At 47.1% G+C, this 23,498-nt stretch overlaps 1 protein-coding gene across 7 annotated transcripts in view; it reads right to left on the bottom strand.

The window, feature by feature from the left end:
- The window catches only part of PAK4 (p21 (RAC1) activated kinase 4), a 91,120-nt gene that overhangs the window by 26,671 nt on the left and 40,951 nt on the right, over window positions 1–23,498 (bottom strand). For 3 of the 7 annotated variants that reach the window (XM_073321955.2, XM_073321956.2, XM_073321957.2), the window contains exon 2: window positions 1,278–1,501. In XM_073321955.2, coding sequence (XP_073178056.1) covers window positions 1,278–1,481 — 204 coding nt within the window. In that variant the 5' untranslated portion in view covers window positions 1,482–1,501. Of the gene's footprint in view, window positions 1–1,277; window positions 1,502–3,793; window positions 4,410–5,689; window positions 5,959–20,173; window positions 20,608–23,498 lie in introns of those variants that run through there. The other 4 variants (XM_073321954.2, XM_073321953.2, XM_073321959.2 and 1 more) reach the window with 4 other exon arrangements.

Below are 23,498 nucleotides of genomic sequence, written 5' to 3'. Positions count from 1 at the left end.
ACTACCCATCCCATCATTAGTGATTGAACTGGTAGCACATTCAGTTCCATACGCCACAGGAAATCCTCTTCGGTGACATTTAAGGCTCTCAATCAGTCTTCTCCAGTGTACCTTTGGGAACCTCTAATTCCCCACTCATAGGTTTGAGATGCAAGCTCAGTCATTGCAAGACTTCTGTATACTCCCGGAAATTGACGGATTCAAGGTTACCAAGCTTTTGCCATCCCTCCCACACACACACACACCTCGGAGTCTTAGATGTAGCTATTTCTGGTTTCCAGGCTGGCCTTTAAATGGCTTGCTTCCCGTGCCTTACCCAGTTCAATAGGTTTCCTTTTTTATGAGCATTCATGTGCCCAGGGGAGACAGTGCACGAAAACACGCAGCAAAAGACTAGCGGACCCAAATACTAGAGCCTTTGTGCCCCTGCCCTAGCAGGCAAGTTTGCCCCGCTCAGGGCTAATGCTCCATGTAGACACATTCACCTGGAGAGGTTTAGAAAGAATTAATTAGGGTTAGTGTGGAAGCAGCAGCGATTTCCAGATCCTGGGTCTTCCTGACTCAAGCAAATGGACAAGCCACAGTCAAAGTTTAAAGGACAGGAATGATGGAAAAGACAAACACTGGGAAAGGGGAAATGAGTGGGATGCAAGAGGGGTAAATGCCGTTTAATACTTGTGTTTCCCTTCACACATTTTTAAACTCGTCATTGAACCAGGAGGACCAGGGGGCCCAGGGAAGGGAATACAGAGCCTTTGGCCCTAATAGCTTAAATCCACCCACGTTGGGGACCACCGATGGCTCTCGGTAACTAGCAAGAGGCAATTTGGTGGGAGTTTGTTCTGTTCCTAGTAAGAAGACAGGGCATCATGCACATAAAGATGCTGTTGAAACCTGCACCCTCGCTGGCAGCCTGAGGAGAGAGGTGGAGAAACACTGAATGGGCTGTGGAGAACAAGTTGCCATGTTACTTGGCCAAACTGGCACCCCAAAAATGTAAAAGAGGAGAACAAATTGCCCCTGGCCAAGCTTTTCTTCTCCTTCAGGGCTGCCAACATGGCACTTCTTGAAGCTACGAGTGCAGGTGCCTGGGTCCTGTAGAGGTGTTATTTCTGTGCTACAAGTATGAACCCCTAGATATGGATGCCCCTTGACAGACCATTGATCTGTTAGGGAAAGGAGGGACTATAGGGTCTCTCAACCTGGCCTCATTCACTAGAACTCCCTTTGCTCTTGCAGAAACCAGACCCCGCATGAAGGTTCACCAGGCCACCTACCTTTTGTGAGCCATGTTGAATAGCCGTGATGAACACGGGATCCACCAGTGGCTTGGGTCTCTTTGCCGACTCCTCGATGATGCCCTGCCATTGCCTTGGCAGACCAGTGAACTTCTGCTCTTGTTGGTCATACCCAGTGTGGACCCGGTGCTCAAAGTTTGAGGGAGCAGAGATCTCAACGCGTTTCTTCTTCTTGCTGAACATGGTGAGGTTGGCTAAAAGACCTGAGACGGGAATGAAAAATAAATGTCAAGGAGGAAGGGGAGCACTTACCACCATGGAACTGCCTAAGAATCACGGGAGGCTACAAAAATCAAGCTCCTTCATATAACAGAAGGTGACCGTATGGTAGAACACTCAGATCACCCATCAGGGACCACATGGCAAGCTAAATACAATCAGACAGGATTTAGAATTATGTCACCGCATAGCACCTCGATACCTTTTCACCAACTCCCTTTCCAGACAGGGATGCTCTTCTACAACAGACCAGAGATGGTGATTTGCACCTCTCTCACATCCTCCGCCAGAACCATCACAAAGCATTTGAGTATCAAGCCTCAAGAGGCTATTAAATACTATCCCCAGAGAGGCACATTGAGGCACCCAGAGACCTGAACTGACGTGCCCAAGTTTACACAGAGGTCAGTGGCAGACCTGGGACAACAACCCAGATCTCCTGACTCCCACTGCCCCTATTATGTATGGACAGATTAGAAAGGGTGCGGGGGGAGTTAATATAGCCTAAACTGATTTTTAGTGCTTGGGAAAGGAGTTTGATTGGTGGCTAAGTTATAAGAACTTAGGACTGTCAATCAGGTAGAGAACTGATTTAGGTCAGTGCCCCACCATACTCTTGTGAGGTGTAAGGGTGGCTCAGTCAATTCTTGGCCTCTTTGCGGAGATGGCCAACAAGAGGTGGTCAATTTGCACCAGCTCTGGGGGAGGTCTGAGATGGAGCTGCATGTCCACTACGAACTGGGCTGAGACTCGCCAACTCACTGCACACAGGTCCAAGTGTTCTCAGATAGGAAACAACTTTTAGTCACTACAGTCATGGGCTGGATTTGAATTGGTAACTCAGAAGCAACAGGCTCTCGCTCACTACCAATGCCTGGAGCTAGTCCCGCATTCATTTAAAAAGACCGAGTGGTGGAGTGTTAGTCAGTCTCCAATTTTGCTGCTGTGTTTGCAACAATCTAGCTATGGAACTACCCCATTGCCACGTCTGCCAGAACGGATGCATAGAAATACATTTCCAGAAGTTATTTAGCTATTTTGCGTGCCCACCTTGAGATATTGTCCGAATTTGAGGGGGCAGGGACTAAGGGCTTCTGACAAAAAACAGGCTCCTTTAAAGGAGTCCCCCAACTTGAGCAGTCAAAAATCAGTCACTTTTGAATGCATAAGGCATAAAAGTTTCCTTAGATTGTAAGCTCTTTGGGGCAAGAACTGGCTGTGTTGTGTTTGTACAGAGCCGAGCACAAGAGAGCAAACAAAACAACCCTTGACAGGGGAGAGGAGTAAGTTTCCATGCACAGAGCTCCCCCTGCTAGACAGATCTATAAATCTGGTTTGCACAAGTGTTAGAGACAATTATGGGATTGGTCCTCATGCTCCTTCCGAGGCTTGGAGGAAATATCTAATTGGGCTCCACCCCAGTGATGAGCTGGCAAAAGCTGAAGAACCGGTTCCTTCTGTTGCTCCGGACCTTCGGCGGCTCTGAAGGACCCGCCACCAAAGTGCTGCCGAAGACCCGGAGCGCCGCCGGGTGAGTAAAAATTAAAAAGGGATTCTCTCCACAGCTGAAAGCTCAGGCGGGCCCGACAGGCCGGAGTTTGCCCACCTCTTTAACAATTGGTTCTAAACCGGCTTCAAAATTTAACAACCGGTTCGCGCGAACTGGCTCCAGCTCACCACTGCTCCACCCCGTGTAATAAGTCAGAATAAGTGGGACAAACCAGCTAAAATTCACCCACATGGCTCATGGGCTTAGAGACAGTCTCATCTCCCTCCCCTATACGCTCTCCCCCACACCCTTACCCAAAAAGTTCAATGTCTCAGTGCTCACGTGGACACCAGAAACAAACAGCCAGGACTTCATCCCCATCCATAGCACTCGGTCAGCCAGCGAGAAGAAATGGAGAAGAGCCGCACCCACTGAGCTAACGCAGCCATGCTGTGCAGATGGCATGTATGTTCATGACAGATGGGCCAGCATGGCCCGAGCATGCTCCTGCTTCATGAACGAGACACATCTCAGCAGCCTGAAGGGTTCTGCTCTGACAGAGATGCCTGCTGCATGCACAAGACAGATGATGATGATGATAATGAACGGGAAATGCCCAGGAGAAATCCAACCCTTCTGTGCTACGTCTGTCCTGCCAAAGCTCAGAAGGAGACATTTACGAGACAGAGCAGTGCACATTGGCAACATGGAGCTTTTCAGGGCTCCTGGCCACTCACGGGTACCCCTGTACCAGCTCATACTGAAGGAACAGTGTGAAATCTCTCACCTTGATCCTAACCTGGCTACCTCTTCCACCTTTGGGTTCGCTCATGTGCCATTCCTGGTCAGAACAATATTCCTGTCCATGTGTCTTTCCATCTTCAAACCCCCTCACTTTCCGATGGCCTTTCCCCAGATGACCTCATCTCTACAGCCACCTGCTTCTCTTTCTTGTCCCGGGTGTCCAGTTTAAAAATCTGGTTTTCCAAAGCTTTATGCCAAGCATGTTTTGCATCATCTTCGTTAGTTTCCCCTCAAACTCTCTCACTTCCTTCCTATGTCAGCTTAATTTGGAGGCAGATCCTGGAAACCCCCCTCACGTGTCCTCAACGTGGCTACGTTTTTACAGGCTCACTCTTTCCGGGGAGGGAACATATCTATTTCTGTTAAGTCCCACACACACACACACACACACACACATACACGCTTCTGGCACTAATAAGAACAGCTGTGCAGACGTTTAAAGGTCACCTCATTGTACAGTGACACACTGAATCTCCACCTCAATTGTTTTGCTTTGCTGACATGTCACAGCTCATTCCTTCCTCATGGGTTGGTTGGTTTGTTTAACCAGTTCTCCACCTAAGGCTCATCACAGCTTAAGACAATTTCCCTTCCTGTTTCCTCCAAGCTGCCCAGTACCAGCTGTCCCGAGAGACCACGCCAAACCAGTTTTGATTCAGGAGTGGTTCTAAACAAGTCGGAAGTCTCTGGGAGGCAAATGAGCACAGACACCGTATAGGACAAGGGAGGAGCCAATAACTTGTTTTGTCTGATACACTGAACAAACAGCACACAAGTCACGGGCAGCAATGATCATTCTCCCCTGCCACCCACAGGGGAGAGAGACGTCACCTAACCCAGGAGAGGACAGATGGTTTTTGGGTTACTATGGGGCTGGGACAGCCCCTTTGCTCTTCACATGTCCGTAACGTCCAGCTCTGTTGAGCCTCTAGATGCTACTGCAACACACAGACACCATCTCCTAGGTTTAAATTCTACTCCTGCTTCTTACCATGGGATCTTCCAGGTGGTCTAAATCAGGGGTTCTCAACCTTTCCAGACTGGACCCCTTCAGGAGTTGGGTTTGTCTAGCATACCCCAACTTTCACCTCACTTAAAGACGACTTGCTTACAAAATCAGACATAATACAGAAGTGTCACAGACACACTGTTACTGACAAATGGCCGACTCTCTCATTTTTACCACGTAATTATAACAGATTGGAATATAAATATTGTACTGACATTTCAGTGGATAGTATATAGAGCTGAACAAACAAGTCATTGTCTGTATGAAATTTTAGTGTGTACTGTCTTCACTAATGCTTTTTACGTAGCCCGTAGTAAAGCCAGGCAAATATCTAGATGCGTTGATGAACCCCCCAGAAGACCTCTGTGTACCCCCAGGGGTACGTGTACCCCCAGTTGAGAACCACTGATCTAAATAAAGGCCTTGTGCCCTTTTTATGCTTATTTATGAGGTACAAAGGCAGCCTGATGGCTCGTTTTTATATCCCATCCATAATACCTATGTTGACCCCATCTCAATCTTCTGCATTTATCCTCACAACACCCCCCTTGAGGTAGGACAGTGCTATCATCAGAGGAGTAACTGAGGCAGAGAGAGACTTGGGGCTAGTCTGTTAGCTCGCAGCAAGCTGGGCTGTATATCTAGCCTGCCATGCATTAAGTGTTCACACAGACCCTGCTGCCGGGCACTAAGAGCTCTGTAATGTGCTTTGATCTACCCCGCCTTGAAATGGGAGCAGGTCTCCCTAGCTAACAGCCTCACCACTGGATTCCCAACACATTAGAAATCCAGGTCCCGTCTACCCAAAATGTCAACCCCTTCGCAGGCCAGCTTTAAAGAAGTCACTTCGCCTCTCATTTATTTGCTTACCCATCTGCAGAATAGGGATAATTCTCCTCTATGTTGGACATCTTAGGAAGCCAAAGTCTGTCTTGTTTGTAAGGAACTTTGAGACCCGCAAATGGAAAGTCCTAGAGATGGGCGAAGCGCTGCCGTCTGAGGATTCAGAATTCTGATGTATGGTCACTCAGGTGGTGCACTGGACCAGCAATTACACCAAGACCTTTCTAATTACATCTGTCTCCAGTACCAGATGCCATTTGCCTTGCGACAGAAAGTCTCAAGCAGCCCTGAATCAACTGGGAAACAGAACCAAACCCAACAGTAAAAGAAAAAACAGCCAGGGCAATCCCAGAGAGCCAGCTAGCGCGCGCTCTCTCTCTCTCACACACACACAGAGCAACCTGAGCACCTAGAAAACTCGAGTCAGCGCTGATATGGCAGGATACAAAATCTGGCCCGTTTCACCTCATAATTTTCTGCTTAAAAATAAGCATTTTTAATTAATGGGAACCAGCTGCCATATGCAGCTCCACTGTCTAATGTAAAACTAATTGATGTTCCAAAGGGAAAAATAAATCATTTATTTTTACATAATTAAGCTAGCTCCAGTGAATAGTCCTGAAGTGACAGCCCCAGAGAATGGAGGCCTTTATCTAGAAAGCTGGTGCACCGCAAGAGACACAGCAAGCTTCCTCCACCCAACCCTGAACTGGAGGGACCTCTGCCAGGGGTGACTGGGGAGTTCAGGGTCACCCATCCAACTCAGGGCTCAGCTTCATCGCCAACTCTGGCATGGGAGGCTTTGCAAGGACCGCGCGTGTGATTGCTTTCTAGGGTTGGTTTGCAGCGAGTGTTGACCTTAACTCAGCTTCCGTCCACATGCAGATAACCCTTCACTCGCCCACAGTAGTGCTGTTAACTTGGGTTGGCTGGCCTGAAGCCGTATAAGCTACAGCTCGAGTGGGCACAGCCTGGCAGCTGCTAAACAGCCACTCTGCAAGCTCCACTTGAGTGCTGTTAGTCCTCCAAGGCCTGCCCACTATCCTCCCACCATGGGCCCAGAAGGAACCCACCAGTTCTCCCACAGCATACTGCAGGAGAATTCATGGTCCTGCAGCGCTAGGAATCATGGGATGGATGTGCCCTCAGATATATTAGGGCTTGTTACTGGGTTCCCTTTGCAATTGTACCAACCCACTGCGAGATCTTGGGCCAGTCACTTCCCCGTTTCCACATGGGAAGCAGAATCCCAAGGCTGCCAGCTCTGGATGTGCACAGAGAAGACCAGTCGTGTTCTAGAGCCCTGAGATCTCAAAGGCACAGGATAAATATATTCCCAGTCAAAGTGATCCTATGTTTTCGTCCTTCATTTACTCTCCGCTTCCCATATTAAATAACTTGTACTTGTGTTGTTATTCTTCCAACAGAACACCTGGGTTTGGATCCCCGACCTGAAGGCATTTTGCCTTACTTGCTTGCCAGTTGTCCCTGATTTTGGATTAATATTTAAATTTAGAACTAGGAAGAAAATAAAACCATTAAAATGAAGTTCTAGCAACTGCAAGGAGAAGAGCACACAGGCAAGCTGCTTTGGAACGTGAATCTAAATCTGGCAGTGACCTAACAGGCAATCTCTTGCTTGTAACTTCACAGAGCTGTCCTCCTCTCTCAGGCACTGCTTAGAGTAGAGATCAGAGAGCATGATCTCTCCTGCCCGTGGGAGAGAGTCTAGCCTTCAGCTTGCTGAGGACAGATAGCTGGGAAGAGAGCCCAGGAGCACGGAGATGCATGATCTCTAGTGGCTGGAACGAGAGAGACTGGAGTCAGCAATTGTGGGTTCTATTTCTTGCTCTGCCACTATGTGGCTTCAGGTAAACCACTGCCCCACTCTGCCTCGGTTTCCCTACTTGTAAAAAGGTGATAATCAGCCCCACTCACAAGAACATGGATGAAAGGTGCTAGAGAGAAAGGCAAAAGGATTCCTGGGACTTGGGCCATGAGGCACCTTATATTTAGAGTGAAACTAAATATCTCAAACATTTTAAAGTGCCAATGTTTAGAAGCTAATCAAGCAATTGAAGAATAATCCCTTTATGGCTTTAATCATTTCCCAAGAGGAACCAACTTTAGAATACAGACTCTTTCTCCCCGCCATCCCATTTGCCCCTTTTCTGGCTTCCAAGCAGCTAAGTAAAAAGGACTAGAAGGAAGCAGGGCTATACCCCATTCCAGGGCAGCAGCAGGTTCACACCTTCCTTGTGCAAACTGCAGGGTCAGGACAGAGTTGCTCACCAGCACCAATTTCTAATCCCATCCATCTTGGAAGATGCACGTGCTGCCTCAGTGCAGGGGACTGGACTAGATGACCTACTGAGGTCCCTTCCCATCCTACAGGTCTATGATTTCTGTAAACGCTGAGCCCGATCCTGCTCCCATTGAAACCTGTCCAAGTTTTCCCCCCCACACTTGAGCAGAAACAGAATTGGGCTTTCCCTGTGCAGTTATCTGCTACACAGTAAATTAAGATAGAGGCCACTAACAGCAGCGCCTGGCAAATTACTTCTTGGGCACTCTAGACTATTGCCCAGCACCACAAATGATGTAGAACAATGAGGCTGGATTTTTCTCCCCAGGCTACCTCTCACGTCAGACTGCCTGAAGGCCTTTTGTCAATTTCCGGATAGCTAGGTACATTCTGATCAGACTAACATCAGCCCCAATCCAACATTCCAGAAGCCTGAAACCGACCCCCCTCTCGGAAGCCCTGTAAACCCAGCCCACAGTGCATCAACTAGGAGCAGAAGAGACCAATTCTACAGGTCGGGGGGAGGGGGTGTTTCGTCTCTATGGTCTACTCAATCCTCAGCCTCTAACAAGGGCGGACAAGGGGATGTCATTAGCATCAAGCGTGGGTATTGTTCATGATATGGATACCTGCCCGATGGAAATCGGTCCGAGCCTCAGCAGCTCATTGGCCACCGCCAGATAGCTCCCCACTGTTTCACTACTGACCTGGATTAGAACCAGTGGCCTAGAGATGAAAGGCTCTATGGGTATGTCTACATGGCTCTGTGGACCCATATCTGTGGGACCTGGGCATGCGGACTTGGTATTTTTAAGCCCATACTCGAGCATCCACACTGCATTGTAAATCTAGGTTTATAACTGCTGGAGCCAGGTCTTACCACAGGGCTAACGGGTCCCTACTGAACCACACAGACCTTCCGCGGCTTGAGCTGCGTCCACGCTGCGAAGTGATAGGGTTTGGACCAGAGTCTCAGCAGGGCTTGTGTGTAGACCCCTTCCTCCCTGGATGGGGCCTGGAACCCGAGTGCTTGCTGACTCAAGTCAGACAGATGTATGTGTGTGTGTGTGGACAATATGGGGGTGGGGCTCAAACCCGAGTCTGAGCCCGGGTTTCCAATGCACTGTAGCACACCTGGGAAATTGAGTTTGATACCAACCGAAAATGCACATGTTCTGAAAGCGGAAGGGGAAGGATGCTAGCACCACACTGTTACCACCTGGCTCCGAGAGGGGCAGGTACTCTGTACCAGAATTCACAAAAGCATTATGCTTAAGCCGCCTTCTTCCCACAACTCTCCTCCTGACTGCTTAGAGAACAGAGAAGATCTCAGCCACATGTAGACAGGAGCAGGAATCCCTCTGTTACTAGCCATGGGAGTTCACCCAAGATCAAGCTGACGTCTGGGAAAGCTGGTGTTCAGGACAGTCACTTCGCATTAAAGAGATGGAGAGGCGTCTCCCAATGTCACAAGAAAATGTGTCCCAAATTCAAAAAGCAGAAAAGGGTCTTCAGCACTGGATATTCAGAGTGCATCCTCCCTAGCTAATCTTTGGAAAACACAACCCGCTTCTCACTCCAGGCTGTGCCAGGCAGATGGTCTGCGGTATGCATGAACGATCAGACCGTGACACTGACATGGTCAGAAACAACAGCCTCCTGAGCCCAGATAGAGCATACAGAGTCTTCTCTGCCCTGTCCTGTTCGACCTTTCAGCCCTGGCAGAAGAGCAAGAGAAGGCTTAGACTCTGAGGATCTTTCCCAAAGGCTATGCTGCATGTTGCTCCTTCAACATAGTCTGTCTTTTAATGCTTCTACAAGAGAATCCACCAGAGCCCTGGCTGTCATCTCCCTGCACTCTAGAACTACCCACTAAAACACACGAAGACTTGACCCTCAAGAAACCTCCTCATCAAGTGGGAGTCAAGGAGAGCCACCAAAAATAAATCACAGAACTCGACACCACGTTCAATATATGCCAAGTAACATGACTGCCGCGGGAACCCGCCACCCTGCGATGGCTCTGAGGCACTGCAATTCAGTCCGAGCCACTACCTACCCCCCGGCCCCAAATGGCTACTGACGTCCAGGGGTTCCCCTAGAACAAGCCATTCCCTCCTGCAGGCTGTGGATGTTTCCACATCACTAGGCCATTTGCTCGGTGCTCCTCACGCTGCACTTGGGTGGCGGGGCCCCTCTGCCTGGGACCCAGGGGAGAGCCGAAGAAGATCAGTGGGCTCTGCAGTAGCTACAGGCACTGCAGGAGCAAGACAAAGAAAGGAGATATTCTTCGGGATTAAAACCAGAGCATGGCATTGCTCCTTTGTGACAGGAACAACTTCAGGCAGCACTGCCTAATGTTTTCACAGCCCGAGTCCAAGCCTGCCAAGATCTGGTGACATTTCGACACCTGTCCTCCTTAACCCTCCAACTGGCACACGGAGCAGCATCCAGCTATGCACGCCGAACTGTGTTCGTGGCTCTCTGGAATTGATAGCTGATGAGAAAAAGGCCAAACAGCTTTAAAGCTCGATGGTCATAAACATACCACAATTGCTAGGACAGCGAAACTCCCCTGGACCTTGCCACCACTGAGCAAATTAAACTTTTCTTACAAAAACAGGGGTATCAACCACGCGGAATCTCCCAGAGTAGAGATGCTTTAAGATATTAGACGTACTTCATGTCCTGTAAGTGTTATCTGGTTGCAAACCTGACAAGAAACGGTCAGCGAAAAAATTACAGCCCATGTTTTCAAACTTATGCTCCTTAAATAAATAAATAAAATTTAAATTTAGGTGCCTAAATAGAAGAACAGAAAAAGCTCTTTTATCCAGCATGTGGGGTGAATGGAGGGTGCCGGTAAGTGAAAAAATTAGGATTAACTAAGAGGAAGGGGACCCTGAGCACGCAGGATAGCAGTGGATCCTAACGGTTAAATGTTTAACCCGTTTAAACTATTACAATTGTACATTATTTACATCCCTAGCTACTGAGGGATCTTAATGTCCGCAGCCTCCGGTGGCAGCTCCATTCTTCCCCACAGAGAAACCCAAGAAGCAGCTCAGAGTTACGAACTTAACTAGTCAACCGCACACCTCATTTGGAACCAGAAGTACACAGGCAGCAGCAGAGACCAAAAAAACAAACAAGAAAAAAGCAGCAAATACAGTAAAGTACTGTGCTAAAGGTAAACTATTAACACATAAAGGGGAAACAGCATTTTTCTTCTGCATAGCAAAGTTTCAAAGCTGTAGAAGTCAATGTTAGTTGCAAACTTTAGAAAGAACCATCACGGTTTGTTCAGAGTTGCGAACGACCTCCCTTCCTGAGGTGTTCATAATTCTGAGGTTCTACTGTCTTGACCCATGGAGAAAAGCTGCTAAGGGCTGCGGACAGAAGCTTCACAGAATCTGGCTTATGGAACTCACCCCTTGAAGAGATGAGACCACTGGCTTCGCGGTACTCAGAAATCATCTCCTCTTTGGGTTGCCTTCCCCGCAAAGTTCTGCATACATTCATGCTACTCACGAACCCCCGCAAACTTTCTGCCCATCGTCCATGTCTACCTCTGCTGGCAGGGAAGGACCAGCCAGGGATACCTAATTTCTGAGGGGCACTCATACTACATAGATATGGACAATAGTTAAGAAAAGTTCTACCACCGAAGCCTTTCTACTGCGGTAGTGCCTAGGAATCATGGCCCAGGACCCCATTGTGCTAGGTTAGACAAACAAACAGAGGAGCACAAGGAAACTATGAGACCGTATCAATCACAGCACACCAGTTTCCCCTCCTGCCAAGTTGTTCGTAGGCATGATGGCAAGGGAGGACATGGGGGTAAGCTCTGCAGATGTTTATGGGGCGCTTCTCCCCATGGGGACAACTGAAGCAAGAGCCCAAACCTCATATGAGCAATCATTAGCTAAAATAGCCCCAATGGCTTCCTGGCTCGCATGAGGTATTTTCTGTAGGGTTAGCTCTCAAAGTTTTCCAAATCCCAGTCAATTGATAAGAGTAAGTATCTGTTTCAGTAATGTATATGCTATTCCACAGCGAGCTGACTGGATCAGGGATAGATCTGACTGATCTGCAAGTCTTTGCATGCTGTGGGGTCACGGAGATGCTGCTCAAAGGGAAAGAGCACATGGTAATGACCCAAACACCACCACAAAACGAGATTCCTCCCGAAGGGGGTGATGATGTTTCTATGGTGCCTGTAGTGATAATTGGGCCTATAAATTTATCTTAAATTGTGAACTCAATGGGGAGCTTTTGGGGTTCTTAAACAGAACAGACTTTGGGGGAAGTTAACAGAGATGGACAGGCAGAGAGGCTACTGTAATACTGGCTGACTGAAAGAAAAGAAAAGAGGAAGAAGAGAGCATCATATGGCTGCCACCCCCACCACCTCCTAGGACCATGGACCTTCCTCATCCTAATCCTGAGAGATGTCCCGACTAGACAGGGCCAGAGAGAGGGAGCCAGATGACACCGCCGCCTCCACTGGGTCTGGCTAAATCCTGACCACCACCTGGGATGTAAGACTTTGTCACATCTCCCCCCCACCGCCTGCCCTAGTGTGTTCCTTTTCCTTCCTTGCTGTATTTCTTCTCTATCGTATCCCTATCCTTTTGCCTTCTGTCTAATATGTGGCTTAACAAAAACAGCTGTTTCCCAGTCCGATGCTGGCAGCAGCTTGCCAGGTCTCAGAATGGCTGATCAGACCATGTGCTGGGCCTATTTCTCCTCCAGCAGCGAGGTTACAAGTGAGAGTCAGAACCAGAGACAGAAGCTGCATTTTCTATCTTTGCTGTTCTTTTCTTTCCCCTGGTGAGTGATGGTCTTGTTTTGCCTTCTAGCAAACAGGAACAGACTAACAGCAACAACAGCTCCAGCCCATCTCAACTAAATGTCTTCCCTTTCCCCAAAAAGACAGTTATTACCAAGTGTAAAACCATCTAAGAGACTGTCAAACGAGGGGCGGAAGTGTCTTTCTAAAAAGATTTCCCTGAGTAGATAGAAAGAGACAAGAGATGTGTTAAAATGAAAGCCTTATTTAGTAACTTTACATTTCAAACGCTTTACCTGTTTTTCTTTCTTTTATTAAAGGTTCAAACGGATTTCTAATGGTGTGTTTTCCATGGTACTCAACAGGCAGAGGTCTTTGTATATCAAACCCTGAACCTTGTTTAAAACTGTTTAATGTTGGTCAGTTACAGGCCTTTGACTCTTCGGGCCCATATATTGCACCCAAAAGCAGCGATACTCAGACTGAGGCTCGGGAGCTGCAAGTGGTTCTTTGCAGCACATATTAAAACACCGATTCAATTAACAACCAACCAATTCAAGTTATTGGCTAATCAAGATGCTTTTACTATGTTATTAACCAATTATAGAATAGCTGGTCAGTCAATTTGCTGTGAGAATATTATACACACATGCACGGTATATATATATGAGAGAGAGAGAGAAACAAAATGAAACAATCAGTTCACACTACTGTGGCTCTTTCTTGGCTCCTGGACCACTGAAGTCTGAGTATCACTGACCTGAAGCAACACAAACGGGCCTTTAATCGAAAAGGATTGCTAAGTGGCTTTGCAAGCTATATGCATACTGCAAAGCACCTGCCGTTGAGCAAGGAAGGTACATGACGCACTGCATGCAGAATGAAGGAGCGAAATCTTCTGAAATCACATGAGGGGTGCCTCCATGGGGTCTTTCATGTCCACTCCCAATGCCTGGGCATGATTTGTTCAAGAGAATTCCTCCCACCCGTCCAGCATGAAAGATTAATCCAAACGGGAACAGGTGCAGAGACTGATGACTAGGATGATCAGGAGGCTGAAAGAGCTAGGCTTGTATAGCCTAGCAAAACGAAGGCTGGGAGTGGATCTGATGGCTCTCTATGAATACACTGGGGGCAGGTGGGGGAGGTAAACACCAGAAAGAGAGAAGAGCTATTGAAGCTAAAGGATGATGCTGGCACAAGAACAAATGGGGATCAACTAGTCAGGGATCAATGGAGGCTGGAGAAGGTGGTTTCTAGCCATCAGAGGAGGGAGGCTCTGGAATAACCTTGCAACAGTAGCAGTGGGGGCAAACCACCAAACTTGTTCTAAATTGGCACTTGATACATTTATGAATGGGATGGTCGCACAGAGTTGGCTGTGACAGCAAGGACTGGACTCATGGATGCAGGAGGTCTCCTTCCAGTCCTATGACCCTTTAACTCTCTTCCTGGACCCCAGTTTATCTGCCTCCAAAAGAATAAAGGGGCTGAGCTGACCCAGCTGGGGTCCGAACTGCGGTGCCAGGGAGTCCAGGGGTTCCAGCTGTGAGCTGTACAGCCTGATCCCATTCCTTTTTAGTGAAGTACAAAGCACTTGTACTTGGGTGTAGTTTTGTTGATCTTGGGCAGAAATTAAAGAGCCAATATTCCTCTTTATGTGGGGGGGGAGGCAGAGGTTTTAAAACAGAGCGTCAGATTTAAAGATAGTGTTTCCAGATCAGTGTTCTGAGTTGGGGGTTTTTAAACACAGACTCAGATCAGGAATTGGACACTGGATGGTCTGTTATTACCATTTCAGAAACTCCACTACGCAAAGTTCAAAGCAGACTCAAGAGGGTTTTACAGAGGGCTTAGAGCTGTGCTCTGGATTGGCATTACACAGGAAATCTGGCCATGGGGTGAACCCAAATGTATTTTTTCTTGTAGAAACAAAGCCAGGCAACAATGAACGTCTGTTTACATCATTAAGCATCTGTGTCCTCTTAAAAAAAATAAATAAATAAAAATCAAAGATACAGCTTTGGTCCTGCCCAGTTGCAGTTCAAAGTGCTGGCAAATCACTACAGAAACAAAGAAATTTTCCAGAAACTGGCACAGAGAAGATGAAGGGTTTGTCTTCAAAAAAGGGAAGAAGGAAGATCCTGGGAACTACAGGCCAGTCAGCCTCACCTCAGTTCCTGGAAAAATCATGGAGCAGGTCCTCAAAGAATCAATCCTGAAGCACTTGCATGAGAGGAAAGTGATCAGGAACAGCCAGCATGGATTCACCAAGGGAAGGTCATGCCTGACTAATCTAATCACCTTTTATGATGAGATTACTGGTTCTGTGGATGAAGGGAAAGCAGTGGATGTATTGTTTCTTGACTTTAGCAAAGCTTTTGACACGGTCTCCCATAGTATTCTTGTCACCAAGTTAAGGAAGTATGGGCTGGATGAATGCACTATAAGATGGGTAGAAAGCTGGCTAGATTGTCGGGCTCAACGGGTAGTGATCAATGGCTCCATGTCTAGTTGGCAGCCAGTATCAAGTGGAGTGCCCCAAGGGTCGGTCCTGGGGCCGGTTTTATTCAATATCTTCATAAATGATCTGGAGGATGGTGTGGATTGCACTCTCAGCAAATTTGCAGATGATACTAAACTGGGAGGAGTGGTAGATACGCTGGAGGGGAGGGATAGGATACAGAAGGACCTAGACCAATTGGAAGATTGGGCCAAAAGGAATCTGATGAGGTTCAATAAGGATAAGTGCAGGGTCCTGCACTTAGGACGGAAGAACCCAATGCACAGCTACAGACTAGGGACCGAATGGCTAGGCAGCAGTTCTGCGGAAAAGGACCTAGGGGTGACAGTGGACGAGAAGCTGGATATGAGTCAGCAGTGTGCCCTTGTTGCCAAGAAGGCCAATGGCATTTTGGGATGTATAAGTAGGGGCATAGCGAGCAGATCGAGGGACGTGATCGTTCCCCTCTATTCGACATTGGTGAGGCCTCATCTGGAGTACTGTGTCCAGTTTTGGGCCCCACACTTCAAGAAGGATGTGGATAAATTGGAGAGAGTCCAGCGAAGGGCAACAAAAATGATTAGGGGACTGGAACACATGAGTTATGAGGAGAGGCTGAGGGAGCTGGGATTGTTTAGCCTGCAGAAGAGAAGAATGAGGGGGGATTTGATAGCTGCTTTCAACTACCTGAAAGGGGGTTCCAAAGAGGATGGCTCTAGACTGTTCTCAATGGTAGCAGATGACAGAACGAGGAGTAATGGTCTCAAGTTGCAGTGGGGGAGGTTTAGATTGGATATTAGGAAAAACTTTTTCACTAAGAGGGTGGTGAAACACTGGAATGCGTTACCTAGGGAGGTGGTAGAATCTCCTTCCTTAGAGGTTTTTAAGGTCAGGCTTGACAAAGCCCTGGCTGGGATGATTTAACTGGGAATTGGTCCTGCTTTGAGCAGGGGGTTGGACTAGATACCTCCTGAGGTCCCTTCCAACCCTGATATTCTATGATTCTATGATTCCATCCAAGATGATTCTGACAAGCACCATCCTCTCACTTACCCGTCCTTTTCCTTCCTTTGGACCAGACAAGTTATATCTAGAGGAAAGGAAATCCAACCAAATGAGCTAGAGTACACTCTGGAGCGAAGACGAAAGTGAGCACGAGAGAGAGAGATCTTCTTAGCCATTGATAATGTGACAGGGGATGGATATCAAACCTGTTTTCCAAGCTCTCATTTGTTCAAGTACCAACTGTGGCCCCAACCCTGCACAAGATAAAAATCACGATCCATGCATGCCTTGAGGAGTTAACAATCCAACAAACGGACAAAAAAGAAACTCTCAGTATAACAATGTGTTTCTCGTCTGAAAGGCGACTCTTCTAGCAGCTGGTAAATGCACAGCCCTTGTAATCCAATGTTCCCTTCACCAGCCACCTGGGTCAGACAAGAATATTTCTGGTCATTGACACAAACCCAAGCCTCAACGCATAGCTACTCCCTCTGCTCACCTACAACTTCACTATTCTAGACAGTGCTGGTGGCCTTATAGTCACCTGCTCATCTTCAAGCTGATATGGGCCATCCAGTGAATGCATCACAGGGACACTTTAAAAAAAAAAGGAAGACAGAAACCACAGTCCCGGGTCAGAAGAACAACAGCGGAAAGCTCATAAACTAGAGAACGGGTGACAACCTGTCAGCTGGCTCATCCTAGCCAATTCCATAATACAAAAGTTATTAAATGCAACTGGCTGGCACAGTCATCTGGCTGGCTCCTCTGGTGTAGGCGAGCATATGTGGCAACCCCTTTACAAAGTTTCTCAGACACATTGAGATGTAGGCATTTGTCAAAGCAATCTATTTCAATCCAAAAATCCTCAGATTCAATTGCGCACATTTCTAAGAGGCAAGTTAAGTCCGCAGTATGAACAAACAAGCTAGTAAGAGTTTCCACTTTTGAACAAAAAGCTAACTCAAAAAACAGATGTGGGCCAAATTTTGTAATGGGGGGGAGGAGGGAAAAAACAAGAGAAAATCTACACCTTCTTAGGAAAAATCCAGAGCCACATTCATCCTTGTTGTAACTCTTGACGCTGGTGAATTATCAGCTGAATGCTCTGAACCGGACAAAGAAAAACATCTGCAAATATCCTGACCTCCTCAAAGCAGCAGTGGGTGGGCATAGCGGTCTTAGCTAGGCAACAGAGGTCAGGGGGGTTAACAGTGAACATAAAGCAGATTCTCAATCATGAGGCACCAGGAGTATGTATGGATCTGCCTCTGCAACACACAGAAACACGGTTAAACTTACTGGTCAGGCAGCAGAATTGAAGAAGGACTCGTGCTTCTTCTCCTTCTGACTTGATGAACTATTTAGGCCTCTATCATGCAAACTTTACTCCTGCAAGTAACGCCACTAACTCCAGAGGGAATACTGGGGAGGGGAGCGGACAAGACAAGGAGAAAAATGGTAAAGAAAGGCCACCTACAGCAGCAGCTGGGATCCCCAGGTGGTCTTCCATTCAAGTACTAGTCAGGCCCAGGACTGGATCAGGTCCTTAGAGTGAATTTAGTGGTGGTGAAAGATGCGAGATGGAGACTTCTGGAAACTGAGGCCACATCTACACTGTGGGTGCTCTAGTGTAGCCTCTTCCTACAGTCGCAACAATTAATCCAGCTTTCCGAGCGGCGGTAGCTGGGTTGACCTAAGAATCCTTCCATTGACCTACACTGGGGGGTTAGGTCATCTTAACTATGGCGCTCAGGAGTGTGAATCTCTCACTGTTGTTATTATAGGTATCTAGCTGGATCTAAATTTTAAGCATAGACCAGGCTTAAGGATGGAATTTTCAAAGGCCCCTAGGGAGTTAGGCAGCTGAATCTGCAGTTGAAAAATCCCAGTCTAATATTATTATTATTTGTATTCGTGAAGCACCTAGGCATAGATTAGGAACTCGTTGTACTAGACACTGCACAGAAAGTCCTTCTAAGCCACACAACACGTATAATCCAGGCAGCCGCACGGCAAACCTCCCCTCTGGCCAAGTGCCTCACCCATGACCTGGAAGGACAAATGGTGACACAGTATTTCCATCCCCATGACCCCGGTGCAGAGCCTGCCAAGAATGATGTTGGCACCTGTCCACAAGGATCAACACTGAATGCTGCCAGCTCACATAAACCATTGAACAACCAGGTTGTTCGGGTGACTACAGACCTGTTCTGGATTTGCAGGTCACCAGTTCAAAAAGTTCTTTACCCATTAGCAGTCCCCACAGCTAGCCAGACCCCTCATCACGACAGAAATAGCAGCAATCCTTACGCTGCTTGTTGATCCCAACAATTCTAGAGACACTATGTATTAATCTGATTAGGGGAGGCTTCGCAGCTGGATCTGAGCGGACGCACAGCGCCCCGACTTAATAGTCCCTTGCACTTTATATCAAGGGGAGCAGTGTAAGACTGAAGCCTATCACTGGGTAAAATTCCCAGTGCCCTGATCAGGTGACAACTTTGGAAATCTGCAAATTGATGTAAGTGTGTCTAACTCGCCCGAAAACAAAATGGCAAAAATCTGAAAGCAAAGAAGATTTAATTTTTTTTTTAAAATGAGGAGTCCGGTGGCACCTTAAAGACTAACAAATTTACTTGGGCATAAGCTTTCGTGGGTAAAAAACCCACTTCTTCAGAGGTGGGCTCCTCGTTATTTTTGTGGATAGAGACTAACACGGCTACCCCTCTGATACTTCAAACATTAAGCCCTTCAAGGTTTTTAACATCAAAAAAAGTGCCCTCTACCCTTTTCTCTCTGTACCTTTGCAGAACACTTCATATCCTATAATCATCCCTCAGTTTATCGTGGTCGCATGAGGACTAGTTTTACGTTAGCGGAGCAGCTAATTGAGATAATCCGGACAGACCATCATCACACCAGCAGCGGTTTGGATGGCAAGATTTCTCCCCCTATGCAGCACCAAAGTGGGGTCCAACCCTGATGCAACATCTGGAGCCTGACAGCAGGGGGGAAAAAACCAGTTTGTCGATAAAAGCAGCCAACACAGCAGAAACACAAACTGCTAACACAGAGATCAAGAACATGGGAGCAGACTATTAAAACAAACAAAAGGAAGCCTGGCGGTTTGGGCCACTCCCTGTTTGTTTGGGGGTTTGTTTGTTTGTTTGTTTTAAGCAATTTGTTTCTCAAAGTGCTAAATGAGAGAACAAATGGAGACTGATGCCTCATGAAACAGCCACATTCTTCTTTCCCCCATCCAGATATTGGCTGGTCTGGAAAGGCCCATGAGATCCATAATTTCCATGGAACGGAAAAGCTCTATACAAAGCACGGGAGGGGGAAGAGAGCCCGATCTGTCTCTGAAGGCTGACAGAGCTCCCCCCAAAAAACCCTCTTCATATTACAGCACCTACCAACAAAGTGTGTGCCATAGATACCTCTCCACTGACTTCACCCCAGCCGATCGGCTCTTGTTCCGCTAACTAATGCTGAAATATTTAAACAGACTTAAATTCTGTCACATCGCAAAGATGCAGTATGCCTGGCTGTACTTCGTCTCTCTCGTTTGTTTGGAGTTCCCCCACATCTCAGTCCCCGTTTACCTCCACTAACAAAAATCAGAATACATCTGGCCATCATAGATACAACCACTAGGATACCAGGCCTTAGAGATGTGTACTCAGAGCAAACTCCTTTGAAATATGAGGCAGCCAGAAAGGATCACAGAGCATTTACTTGTGCAATTTACAAGGCCCCCAAGCTACATTAGAAGAAACATGCAGGTGAAAGTAGATTACACAGAAAATCCCATCCTTGAAATCAAGCTAAAAGCTTTGGGTATTGCGGCAGAAGACCCAGTTACACAGGGAAAAGGCAAAGATGCATTCAAAAGAAACTTACAAGCCCATTCTTCCTGGGACTTCATCTCCACCCGGGGATTGCAGGAGACTGTGTGGCAGCCACAGGGAGCAACTTCAAACACATATGTTCCTTATTTATTACTTTTAGGCCCCTCCTCCTCAGTGTCTCATTGCACCTCCTTCCACAGAAGCCAGTTGGTTGGTTTGAAGCTTCCTCCCGCCTTCCAAGACGGAATTGCATTCCAGCATCAACCAGCTGGCCTGCCCACTTGCTCCTCCCAGGCCAGGAGTCAGATCCCGCCCACACTATTCTTGAATTCCAGCACTTAGCCTTACCGACTTCCCACGGGGACCTGCTTCTGCTAGTGTCACTGGAAACTTTTCCAGTCCCACAACCAAAAGGTAAGGTACCAAGACTGAAAAAATCCACCATACAAAAACAGAGGCTTTCTATTGCGTCTCAACTCCGTAAACCCCATACGGATACAATCCATTTCCCCCTTATCACTGAAATGCAGCCATCTCTTGGGTGGAACGTGAGAGCTGCTTCACAGCAAACAGCAGCTTACACAATAGCTTAGAAGAGGAAGCGAATAAGCCTGTAGCCTAATAAAGTTGCAAGGGATTTGTGAGTAAGTGGAATTACATACATTTGAATTCACACAGGAGTCAAATGATACTCTGCACTTTTATAACACCCTTGTCAGAGGATCTCCAAGAGCTTTATATACTTAATGCATTAATGCCTACCCCGGGGCTGCTAAGACAAGTATTACCCCTCTCTTTGCATCTAGGGAAATGGAGGAACAGAGCTAATAAGTGACTTGCCCAGGTCATACAGGGAATCTGGGAAGAAGCCAGGAACAATACACAGATCTCCTAAACTAAGCCCTGGGCTATCAAGAGAGTGTTCCCTGCTCTTGCCAAAAATGCCATCGGACCTTTAGTGACCACAAAAGGAGAACGGCCTCTTTTTCACATCCAGCGCAAGGCACAAGCTGTCAAATTGACCCTTTGGGACAGAGTTCTGGACTCACGGGGTGTGACTGACACTTTTTTATTCACCCAAACATGTAGCGGTTCCTCACCTGATCCCTCCCTTGAAGTGGGAAGGCATCAGTGGCTGCTTGTGTATTTCCGGCACCTGGACAGACCCTCCTTCCTAACCAGCAAGAACTTTCTTAATCTTGGAGATTTCCATTACCACCCCCCACATCCTTTAATGAATCTCAAAGCCATCTGGTATTCATGGAGCACAGAGCAAGCCGAGCTGGTATTTCTGGAGTACCGGGAACATCTTTCCCCACACGGATGCCTCTACCTCCATCCAGTTTCTTTGCAGGGAGTAGCATATACTGCCCCTTCATTGACTGTAAACTCTTTGGGGCAGGGACAGTCTATTACTCTGTGTACAGCACCAAGCACTAGAGGGCCCCAATCTTGGCTCGCCCTAGGCTCTACCATAATAGACATAAGGATTAATAAAAACAGCAATGGGAGACAACCTCTGTGCATCCAATCCTGGATTTTCATGATATCCTTTTGTCCTATTAAAGAGCCCCAAATTTAACTGAGCTCCAGCCCTCACCCTCAAGTCATTCTCTTTACAGAGACCCGGCATCCACAGTCACTAGTCACCGACCTGGTTTACTGGCTCAGCGAAATCTGGGCTAACGGCCCACTGCTGACTATAGTCACCTGTGCAAATGACTAGTAAAAGCTTCAATACCCACAACTATGCCTCCCTATTAGTCACACTGGTTTTATGTGGTCAGCTTTTGTAACACTCAGGAAAACTCCCTTCCTTCTGCAGGGCATTAACAGTTTCACACCACTTCCACCTAATGACTCAGTATCTTCAGACTCTAACTAGGCACTGAATGAAGTGGAATCACCTCACACCCTCCTTTCACTTCCCCAAGAGAGTTTCTTGCTACAAACTTTGGTCAAGTTTCTCTTTACAAGCAGAAACCTTCCTAGACAAATGGCACAGCTACCCGGACTGAAAACTTGGGTCATAAGGATTTCCACAGGAGACGAAGAGGCTCAGCACAAGCAGGATCTGAGCCTTACTGAGGAAAAAGCAGGAATTCACTATCCTTTTGGGCCAGCATTTTCAAAAGCACTGGGGTTTGGCTTAAGCCTGCTTCCAATGAAGTAAATGGGAGTTTACTAGAGATGTATTTTTACATATATACATGAAATATTAGTATATTACCACCACCACCACGCTCTTACACAGGGCTTTTCATCAGCATCTCTCTTAAGAGCCATAAGATAAGGTACTGCCATCCGATTATTCAACCTTGGAATAAGCGCTCCCCTTGCAAACTTCTACCTCATGTTTTTTCTAAAACATTATGTTTTAGGAGTTATTTGGGGCAAATGCGATAGCCACAATGGTCCCTTCTGGCCTTGGAATCTATGAATCCAGGGTGATTTTTGGAAAAGGCAAGGGAAAAGGTTAGCTTTGCCACCATCAAGTAGATTTTGTACCTCAGCGGCTGAACTTTCATGATCGTTTTGCCCAACTGGTCTAAACTTTCCCCTACCCTGCCAAGAAGCCAGCTTTCCCCTTGCTGTTCCCCGCTCACTGCTAGATACCAAACTGTGCTCCAGTTAGAGCTACATTCCGCAGCCTGCTGTCCTAATGCAGGTCACATTCCCTTTATCTCTCTGCCTTGTTTAATTAGTCAGCCATTAACCAACACTTTTAGCAGCCCTGGATAAATAACACACCAGCCAGAGCACTCCTTCCTGCCAGCATACACCCAAGAGTTTTGCCCCTGGCTAAGAGTTTACCACCACCTTCACCGAAAAAATAAAAAGATCAAGAGGCAGAGAGAGTTTGATTGCAAGAAAAACAGTGGATTGACAAAAAAACTTGGTTCTTCAGGATCAGATATAACCCAGAAACAGGCTGCTTTGGGGTTTTATACATTGGTAGGTACGTTTTCTGCTATAAGTACGGACAAATTATACATAGATCAACATGAAGCTCAAAAAACGACTCCAAAAACAGATCTGTATTATCCTGATTAAGGCACACTGGTCAGAGTAAGTTCTCGCTCCCCCCGACCCTCTACAAAAAGGAAACAAAACAAAAAAAAAACAGTGTTATGCAATTTGCACGCTTACCTCTGTTTTTAAACCCATTCTGTTTTCTGAAAAGAACATCGGAGCTCAATGGCGTAGTAGTTTAAAAAAAGGGGGGGGGAGGGGCAAGCTAACCTAAACTAAACCTCGTGTGCCCCAAATGAGAAGTAGGTAAATTCAGTTTACTTGTGACTACACTCCTGCTGCTTCTCATGGCTGTGAAAAGGAGTTCTTTGTATTGTGGTAACGTCCAAGAGATGATCATGGAC

The sequence above is a fragment of the Lepidochelys kempii genome, chromosome 23, assembly GCF_965140285.1.
Source record: "Lepidochelys kempii isolate rLepKem1 chromosome 23, rLepKem1.hap1, whole genome shotgun sequence".
Taxonomy (NCBI): domain Eukaryota; kingdom Metazoa; phylum Chordata; order Testudines; family Cheloniidae; genus Lepidochelys; species Lepidochelys kempii.
This window is presented reverse-complemented; position numbering and strand designations above follow the sequence as displayed.